We start from the raw sequence: 10147 nt of genomic DNA on the forward strand, positions 1-10147 counted from the left end.
GCATTTGGATGGGTATATGAATAGGAAGGGTTTGGAGGGATATGGGCCGGGTGCTGGCAGGTGGGACTAGATTGGATTGGGATATCTGGTCGGCATGGACAGGTTGGACTGAAGGGTCTGTTTCCATGTTTATAAGAATGTCAGAAATAGTGGCAGGCATGAGGATTGGGAGAAAATTAGGACTGAACAAAGGAGAACCAACAAACTGACAAGCAAAGGGAAAACAAAATGTAGATGTAAGCTAGCAAAGAACATAAACGCTGACCATAAAAGCTCCTACTCATGAAAGGAAAAATATTAGAGGGGGTAAATGAAGGCCCTTTGGATGTGGAGCTTAGAGAGTTTATAATGGAGAATTGGTAATGCAGATAAACTAGTTATTTTGCATCTGTCTTCAAGGACACAGAAAACCTCCCAGAAGTGAGGCAACCATGGGACTTGTGCAACTGAAAAGCTAAAAGACATTTGTATTAGTAAAGCGGTCATAGTGGATTAATTAAGGGCTTATAAGCCTTCTGGAGCAGTTGAGCTTAATCCCCAAGTACTTAAGAAAGCAGTAATAGAGATAACAGAGTCATTGGTGGTTACCGTTCTTAATTCTAACAATTCTGGAAAGATTCCTGCTGACTAGAAAGTGGTAAATATAGCCCTAATATTTAAGAAGGAAGGGAGAGAGAGAGTGAGTGGAGAACAACAGACATGTTAGCTTGCCATCTGTGGTTGGAAAAATGTTAGAGTTATAAAATGTGTGATATCTGTACATTTGGAAAGAATGGCAAGATTGGGCAGAATGAAAATGGATTTATGAAAGAGAATCATATTTGACACACTTGGAGTTTTTGAGGATATATTTGTAATATAGGTATGTGTGTGTGGTGCATAATGATTTCCTGAAGGCTTTTAATCAGGTCTACAGGAGATTAGTAAATAAAATTACAGAGTGTGGAATTAGGAAAATATACCAGAATGGATTGAGAATTAGTTAATAGATAGAAAGCAGAGTTTAGGAATAAAAGGATCATTATTTGATAGCAGGCTTTTGCAAATGGAATACTGTCAGGGTTACTGCACTGTCTACAAGTTTTTACAACCCTTATAGGAACGGTTTGAATGTGGAGATCAATTGTAATATTTCTAACTGTGCTAATGTCATCAAGCTAGGTGTGAATGTAAATTGTGAGGTGGCTTCAAGAAGATTGGACAGCCTAATTGAATGGGTTAAAGCACGCCAGATGGAATATGTAAAAACTTGTGAAGATTTTAGTTTACGAGTAAAATGGGAAAGGTAGAATATTTGTGAAAACGTAAGAGGTCAAGTAATGTGCATATCCAACAGGGTACGGCATTCCTTGTCCATGTGTTTCTAACAGCTGCCATGCAGTGAGCAATTTGGAAGCTAAATTGTTTATCGCTGTTTGTTATCTATTAACTAATTCTCAATCCATTCTAGTATATATTCCTAATTCCACACTCTGTAATTTTATTTACTAATCTCCTGTGACACCTTATCAAAAGCCTTCAGGAAATCCATATGCACCACACACATATACCTATGTTACAAATATATCCTCAAAAACTCCAAGTGTGTCAAATATGATTCTCTTTCATAAATCCATTTTCATTCTGCCCAATCTTTGAGAACAGAAGTAAAGATGCCTTATTGCAGTTGTATACAGCCTTGGTGAGGCTGGAGCTTGAGTATTGTATATTGCTTTGGTCTCCTTACTTGCAGAAGAATGTATTTGCTGTTAAGGAAACACAGTGGAGGTTTATCAGATTAACCCTTGGGATGGCAGGATTGTTTTAGGAGGAGACATTGAGGAAGCTGGATGTATATTCTCCACAAGGTGAAAGTGACGTTGTAGATTAGAGTCGAGAGTGTGGTGCTGGAAAAGCACAGCAGGTCAGGCAGCATCTGAGGAGCAGGAGAATCGAAGTTTTGGGCAAAAGCCCTTCATCAGGTATTCTCTACAGTTTTGAAGACTGAGAGGTTGTCTCATTGAAAGTTACAAAATGATTTCAGGACGTAAGAGGATGAACATGGAGAGGATGTTTCTCCTTGATTGTAAGATCTCAAATTAAACCATTTAGCCCATCGAGTCTGCTCTGGAGATGGAGGCTCCAGAATTTATAGAATCCTTGCAGTGTGGAAACAGGCCATTTGGCCCAACAAGTCCATACTGACCCTCCAAAGAGTAACCCACCCAGACCATTCCCCTACCCTATTACTCGACATTTACCCCTTACTAATGCATCTAATCTACACATCACTGAACACTATGGGCAATTTAGCATGGGCAATTTACCTAACCTTCAAATCTTTGGACTGTGGGAGGAAACTCGAGCACCCAGAGGTAACCCATGCAGATACTGGGAGAACATGCAAACGTCACGCAGACAGTCACTTGAGGTTGGAATCAAACCCGGGTCCCTGGTGCTGTGAGGCGGCAGTGCTAACCACTGAGCCACTAAGGGAGGCATCATCCTAGAACCAAGGGTAGGCTACTTAACACTGAGATGGGAAGGAATTTATTCACTCATAGAGTGGTAAATCTTTGGAATTCTCTACCCCAAAGGGCTGTGGAAACTTAATCATTAAACAGATTCAAGACAGAAATCAATAGATTTCTGGAAGCTAATCACATCAAAGGATATGGAAATCGTCCAGCAAAGTGTTTCAAAGGGATTTGATTATAAAAGTAAGGAGTTCGAGTTAAACATATAGAAGGCACTAATCATACAACAGGAGGAATACTGTGAACATGGTGAATACCATATCCAAGGAAAGATATACTGACATTGGAAGGAGTCCTGAGAAAGTCCATTATTTTGATCCTGTGTAAGGAAGGATGTTCTTATGAGGAGATGTTGAGTAGTTTGGGCTTGTAAACATTGGAGTTAGAAGAATGCAACACTTAAGTTTCATTGTGGATTTGATAGGGATGATGCAGAGAGGTTGGTCTCCTTGTGGGAGAGCCTCGGACTAGAGGGCACAATCTCAAAGGAAGGTGTTACCCTTTTAAAACAATGATGAAGAGGATTTGTTTCTCTCAGAGAGTGATGAATTTGTGAAATTCTTTACCACAGAGAAGTCTTGAGGCTGGGTCATAAAGTATATTTAAGGCTGAGATAGACAGATTCCTAACCATTAAGGGAATCATTTGTTATTGTGATAAAAGTAAAGTAAATGTTCAATGGACTGAAAGGCCTTCTTCTGCTACCACATCTGGTTCTAAAGTGGAATTGGGATGTTGATCAGCAATAATCTAGAGTGGATGGGGCAGGCTCAATGGCTGAATGGCCTACTCCAGTTCCCATGTTCCTAAAATAATTGAGATGTATGTTACAAAAACAAAGAGATCATTACCAAGAATTTAGACTTGTAGCAATGATAAATATAAAGATAGACAAGTAAGTTATCTTATTGTTAGGAGGAAAACCTGACAACTAAATTCATGTTCATCACTCAACTTGGACTGTATTAACAATTTGGCAATTTGTGCTCTCTATGGACAAGCTTGGGCCGAGTCCCAGAGTGGGGAGGAGAGAGAGTGAGAGCAGATTCCAGGAGAGGGGAGCAGAGAGAGTGTGTTCCAAGTCCCAGAATGGGGAGCAGAGCGAGTGTAGGCTGAGTCCTGGAGTGGGGAGCTGAGAGAGTGCAGGCTGGGTCCTGGAGTGGGAAGCAGAGAGAGTGCAGGCTGGGTCCTGGAGTGGGGGGGCAGAGAGTGTGGGGCGGGTCCCAGAGTGGGGAGCAGAGAGAGTGTGGGCCGGGTCCCAGAGTGGGGAGCTGAGAGATTGTGGGCTGGGTCCCGGAGTGGGGAGCAGTGAGAGTGTGGGCCGAGTCCCAGAGTGGGGAGCAGAGAGAGTGTGGGCCGGGTCCCAGAGTGGGGAGCTGAAAGAGTGTGGGCTGGGTCCCATAGCAGAGAGTTGAGATTGTGCGAGCTGATTTCTGTAACTGGGAGCAGAGCAGGTGCAGGCTGCATCCCGGAGCTGGGAACAGAGCGAGTCATGGTCAAGTCTCGGAGCGGGTAGCAGAGAGAGTCATGGACAGAGGCCAGCACCTGGAGGCAGCATGGCCTTGTGTTCTGAAGGCCAGAGGGCGCAGACTCCTGTTGGAAAATGAGTTTAACCTGAGTACTTTAAAGACACTTTAAATTCTTATTCTGAACTCTTAAACTCAGTATTCCCGTACTAGTCTTTTTCTTTGCTCTTTTAAATCTGCGACAACACTTAAAAGTATCTGTACCTAGATGTTCTGTACCTAAGATGGCATTGAGCAGCGACATTACAAACTTTACACTGCATTGATTCAAGTGCACTTGAAGGCTGTTCTCAGCTAAATGGGTTACCTGCACATAGTCATAGGCACAGTTGGCTGATGGCTCAATGTTGATGTGGCTGAAGTAGAGTTTGATGCCATAGCCCCTCGGAACTTGGATATCCCAGCTTTGCTGCTCATTGTCAGGATAGCCTTGGGGGTAATTGAGAGATGTGAACTGGCCGTGGAAACCATCCAGGGAAATGCTGCAGAAAGCCGGGCGCATGAGAAGGAGCGACACAATTATCCTAAAGAAGCAGAGGAGAAAGAGAGAGAGAGAGAGAGAGAGATATACACACAGAGTGATTGTACTGAATGTTGAAGACACAAATATTCTTTCTTGTTGTCTATTAGTTGGTACTCATTTGATGCTCTGTTCATAGTAAGCATATGTCTCCCTATTTTCTATCCATATGCTCTAAAAGTACTGAGGGAGTGCTGCACTGTCAGAGGGTCAGTACTGAAAAAGCTCTGCACTGTCAGTGCGTCAGTACTGAAGGGGTGCAGCACTGTCAGTGAGTCAGTATTGAGGGAATTCTGCATTGTTGGAGTGCCCTACTGAGGGAGTGCTGCACAATCAGTGAGTCAATATTAAGGGAGTGCTGCACTGTCAGTGAGTCAGTACTGAGGGAGTGCTGCATCGTTGGAGTGTCTTACTGAGGGAGTGCTGCACTGTCAGATGTGCCAGCTTTTCGCTGAAGTATGAAACTGACACCAGATCTGTTCTTCATCCATAAAAAATCTCATGACAATATTTGAGGCATAGAAGGGAATACGACACAGTGCCTGAGGCCAATATTTAAAATTCAAGTATGATCATGAGAAAATACGGATTACCTGGTCAGATTACTAATTGTTGAATCTTGCTATATGCAAATTACCCACCACATTTTCCACATAGCAACAGTGATTAAACATATTTTAAAAAGTGAATCTGCATAGCCTGTTGGTTCAGTTAGGCACATGATAGAAACTCAAACTTTTTAATGCTATCTTTCATCTTTACTTTTGCTCTCTCCCTTTTTCTTTCTTTCTCTTTTTCCCTCTTTCATTCTTACTCACCACATTTCCATTGGCATTTTAATACACACAGTAGTGCAGGTATTTCAGCAAGCGTCTCTTCCTCACAGTGAGACAACATGAATTGATTTGCTTGTGTGGGTTCAAAATGGACTCTTGTTCTCTGGGATCTAAGGTTATTTGGCAGTCTCCTCACGTACTGTGTAGAGACACACATTGGTATCCCACAGCTATTGAGCCAAGCTTCACTCATCTGGCCCAGCTCTGAAAGTCTGAGACAATATGAACAATTCTGATTGGAGCTTCATCCATATTCCAATGTTGTGTTGGGATAATTAAAATTTCAAGTTCTATAAGTGGGCCGCTGGTGTCTTCCTGAATTTATTTCGGAGTGGTGCTCTGAAATCTCCTGCTTCCAAATAAACCTGTTGGACTACAATCTGGTGTGTGATTTTAAAATTTATTTTAGGGCTGATTTAAGGCAGGAGTGTGATTAAAAATTAACTGAGTTATCCCCAATGCCGTCAGGACTGTAAACAGAATTCATTTTTGAGTAAACATTCCAAACCCCATCGTGACCGATTCCAGGAATAAAATGCAGTCAAAGTATTGATCAGAAATGAATAATTGAACAAACAAAAACACACACTGTTGAGAGGTCTTCTGATAGATGGACAGACATGTACACAGACTGAGATACACCATATAAACTCAGGTAAAAGTTGATATAAACGTTAATTACATTAATTCCAGGCTGAGCAAAAACACAGATTTTCATACACCTCATGAAGATGTAAACTCTGACTTCACAGGGATGAAATGTGTTGAGACATGTGTAATTGTACAAATGTGTAATTACTTATCAGTAATCACCATAGTTCATTAATTTAAAGATGCACAAATTCTCAAGAGTAAAAATTGATATTTAGGTAGAAACTTCAGATTTCCCTCTGCAAATTTTTGCAGCAATTTCTCAGTCAACTGAGAAGACCAATGTGTACCACATGATCTAACACGGGGCCTTTGTTAAAGAACAGCAAATATGCAGCTCAATGTAAAATGGGACGTGATTACAGGCTGGAGAAAGATATCCAGTCAACCTAACAAAAAAGCTACCAAGGAGCAAATGCATCCATAGAGGAAGAGCAAGCAAGTGGCTTCACCTAGGATGAAAGTAACAGGATGAGTGAATGGGTGTTGGTTATATTGTCTGTCAACCACAGAACTCTGTAACCTCACTCTCAGAGATATGAAGGAAGATGACATTCCAGAATGCAAGGCCTGTACCAGTGGTGCACAAGATTTACGTAAGGTATTCTGTCAGAAAACAAAAAAATTCACAAAGTCTGCAACATCAACTCAATGATGCAATCATCAAATTCTATTGATTTCTCATCCAACATCAAAAGATGAATGTATAGTAATTGGCCAGCATTGAAAATATGGATGAGCATCAATATGCCAGAAATCAAGGTACATACAAAGATTTGCTAAAAATTCCTTTAATGAAGATTGGGGAGATACATGGCTCCCAATGGTTCTCTTCTGGCAGATTGAAGTGCAAAGCCTCTGAGAGAGAGAGAAAAACGGGTGAGAGCAGGAGTGTTGATAATGGAATGGATGAGACTGGTGTCTCTATCAATCAAGGAATCCTCCTTGGGGAAGAGAAGTCACATTGGAAGCATTGGTGTGGAAGGTTCCAGAATCGGGGCAGGCCATTTAGGACGAGGACAAAGAGACATTTCACCCAAAGAGGGGTGAGCCTATGGAATTCTCTGCCGCAGAAAGCAACTTAGGCCAAAACTTTGCATGTTTTCAAGAAGGTACAATTAGGTATAATTGTTAGGGCCAAAGGAATCAAATGTACTGTGTTGGATGATCAGCCATGGTCATATTGAATGATAGAGCAAGCTCGAAGGGCTAGATGTCCTACTCTGGCTCCTATTTCCTATGTTTCTCGAACAGATGTGATGAAAATGGGGAAACTGGGAGAATGAATTGGAGTCCTTATAGGAAGCTGATTGTGAACTATGTTGTCTGTGTCATTGCTCTCCATCAAGCTTCTCCCTATCTCTCTCTCCACTTTTGACTATGACATGGCTCACATCCTGTGCATGTATCAATCATTCTTACATTTCTCCATCTCAGTGCCTGCCTATTTATCGCGGGTCTGGTAGTTTCAGTAGAGAGAGCAGCAGGGTTAATGTTTGAGGTGGTAACCAGTTACTGGAAAATCATTGACCTGAAATATTGGGTTGGACTTCATGAACCACCCACAGGCAAGAAAGCAGGCAGGAGACTCTTGGAAGAATATGATGTTTCACTTTACTTAATGGCCTCAACCATTTAACAGGCCATAGGAGAGATCTGAAAGCAACAGTTGGACCATGTGTTCTGCTGATCAGTGACTCATTTCCTAGTTTCCAATGCCAATTGGAGACTCCTCTGCCAACTTTCCCTCGATATATCCAGTCTCTCCCCTTGCAATGTCTAACAATCCAAAACAGTAAACCCCCAAATCCCACCCGCATCCCACCCTGAAGGGCTTGAGAGTAACCTAGGAGATGTTAGAGGAAATAAAACCAGCTCCATTACCCGGGTAACTATGAAACTGAGTGCCTCCACCCCCCACCCCCCCCCGCCTCCCCAATGGCTCACCACAAACACCCAATTCCTTTCACAGCTGCCCCTCCTCCCAAACTCCTGATCTGGTCCCACCCCCAGCCCTCAACAACAAACTTTGGGCTGATCTCACACAGGGGAAAGTGAGGACTGCAGATGCTGGAGATCAGAGCTGAATCTCTGATCTCCAGCATCTGCAATCCTCACTTTCAGCTCTGATCTCCCGCATCTGCAGTCCTCACTTTCCCCTCGAATTTCAGCTCTGATCTCACACACCCAACCATCTCACCCCTACCCCTGTCCCCAACCATCCATTCATTCTTCCACTAACCACACAGCATTTGCCCAATCACCTGGACATCTACCATCCAATAGAAGACACTCAATTGACCTCTCCCATTGATAGCTGACCACCTTCAAAACTTAACCCACCCTATCCCTCAGCTCACCTGGCACTCTGCACCCCTCTCCTACATCCCACCCTGTAACTGCTCACATTCCCACTCCACCTTACACAACTCTCAGTAGCTGGAACTTTTGAAATTCAAATGACTGGAATATAAGAAAGGGATATTCTGAATTCTGTGATTGCTCTGTCCAAGGTTGCTTCCATAGATTACTGGACTGGGCCTCTTGCAATGGATCCTATAAAGAACATTGGCTAATAAATGACCAGTCCTGACTGCCATGAATAATTGCCACCTTGGCTTTCACATTGTGGCAACATTGACGAGGTGAGGGCAAACCTTTCCCTTTGCTTTGTCCTCCTGAATTCAAATTCAGCATTTCTTTAATCCATTTTTTGCATACACCTTCAAATATTTAGCCTTTCTAATGAATATGGATAACATTCCTGTACTGTTAGCCCTGTTTTTCTTTCTTCACCAGGGCTGCCTGACCTGTTATAGGCAAATGGATTGAAAACAAATATAATAATGAAATAAGTATTTCTGCTGGGTTAGATATTGTAGTTAGAGTGGGCCATTTACATAAACATGATTGGAAGGAGATATTGAGAAGTGTGATGGGGACTAGTGATATCGCCGCACAGCTTCACATCAGGACTATTCCATTTTCCCAGTTTCTCCATTTCCAACATGCTTGCTCAGATGAGGAAACCATCTGCAGCAGTGTTTCCAAATATTTTCTTTTTTTCCCCAACTTCCATTCCAATAGGTGGCACAGTGGCACACAGTGCCAGGATCCTGGGTTCAATTCCAGCCTCGGGCGATTGTCTTCGTGGAGTTTGCACATTCTCTCCGTGTCTGCATGGGTTTCTTCTGGGTGCTCCAGTTTCATCCTACAATCCAAAGATGCGCAGGTTAGGTGAATTGGCCGTGCTAAATTGCCGATAGTGTTCAGGGATGTGTAGGTTAGGTGCATTAGTCAGGGGTAAAATGTAGGGGAATGGGTCTGAGTGGGTTACTCTTTGCAGGGTTGGTGTGGACTTGTTGGGCCGAAGGGTCTGTTTCCATATTGCAGGGATTATGTGATAAACTGCACCTCAGCTGGCAGAGCCCTCAATTGTGTCTATTCAAATGCCAGCATTGTTACTTTACAGGTCTCCTGGAACCACAATAATGTTCCCATTCTGCTCACCGTCAAGGTAGGTGCTGCTACTGGGCAAATGAGATGGTTGCCTCAGGTGGAAGACTTTGGTGGGGTGAGCGTTGGATGGGAAGAGACCTGTTTTCTAAATAATTCAGCGTCAGCCCCATATTTGGTCATTAGCAGCGTCATCTCACTGCGCCATCCCGAGGATCAGATTAAATGACATGAAGCCAGATTAAATGACATGAAGCTCACAGGCAGAGCAGTCTGTCATGCATTTCCATCCTCTACCATGGATGTCTTAGGCAATATTAAATGGGAGAGGCTGGACCATACATTTTCTCCGGATGAGCTGACTAAGGCACTCGAGTCCTTTGAAAAGAATAACCCTTCCAGAAGGGATGGCTTACTGGCCGACTTGTATTTTGCTCTGTGGAATTTGTTTTGGCCAGGGCCTGCTGGAGGTGTATGACAGTATGCTTCTGGCAGGTGCAAATCCATAAGGAAATGTTTCTCGTCTACAAGTGAAAAGGGGGAGAGCGGGGAAATCAGAAATTGGTGACCGATTTCACTGCTGACTGCAGATTATAAAATCCTGATTCAGGTCATCACCAACCAGGTCAGGTCTGCTGTAGG

General features: G+C 43.0%; 1 protein-coding gene across 1 annotated transcript in view; it reads right to left on the minus strand.

Moving 5' to 3' along the window:
* The window catches only part of LOC122542919 (complement C1s subcomponent-like), a 38266-nt gene extending 32656 nt beyond the window's left edge, over positions 1-5610 (minus strand). The window contains 2 exon segments of the mRNA XM_043681060.1: positions 4350-4566; positions 5381-5610. Coding sequence (XP_043536995.1) covers positions 4350-4566; positions 5381-5397 — 234 coding nt within the window. The 5' untranslated portion in view covers positions 5398-5610.
* Between the last annotated feature and the right edge of the window lie 4537 nt (positions 5611-10147).

Source organism: Chiloscyllium plagiosum, chromosome 41 (genome assembly GCF_004010195.1).
Source record: "Chiloscyllium plagiosum isolate BGI_BamShark_2017 chromosome 41, ASM401019v2, whole genome shotgun sequence".
Lineage (NCBI taxonomy): Eukaryota > Metazoa > Chordata > Chondrichthyes > Orectolobiformes > Hemiscylliidae > Chiloscyllium > Chiloscyllium plagiosum.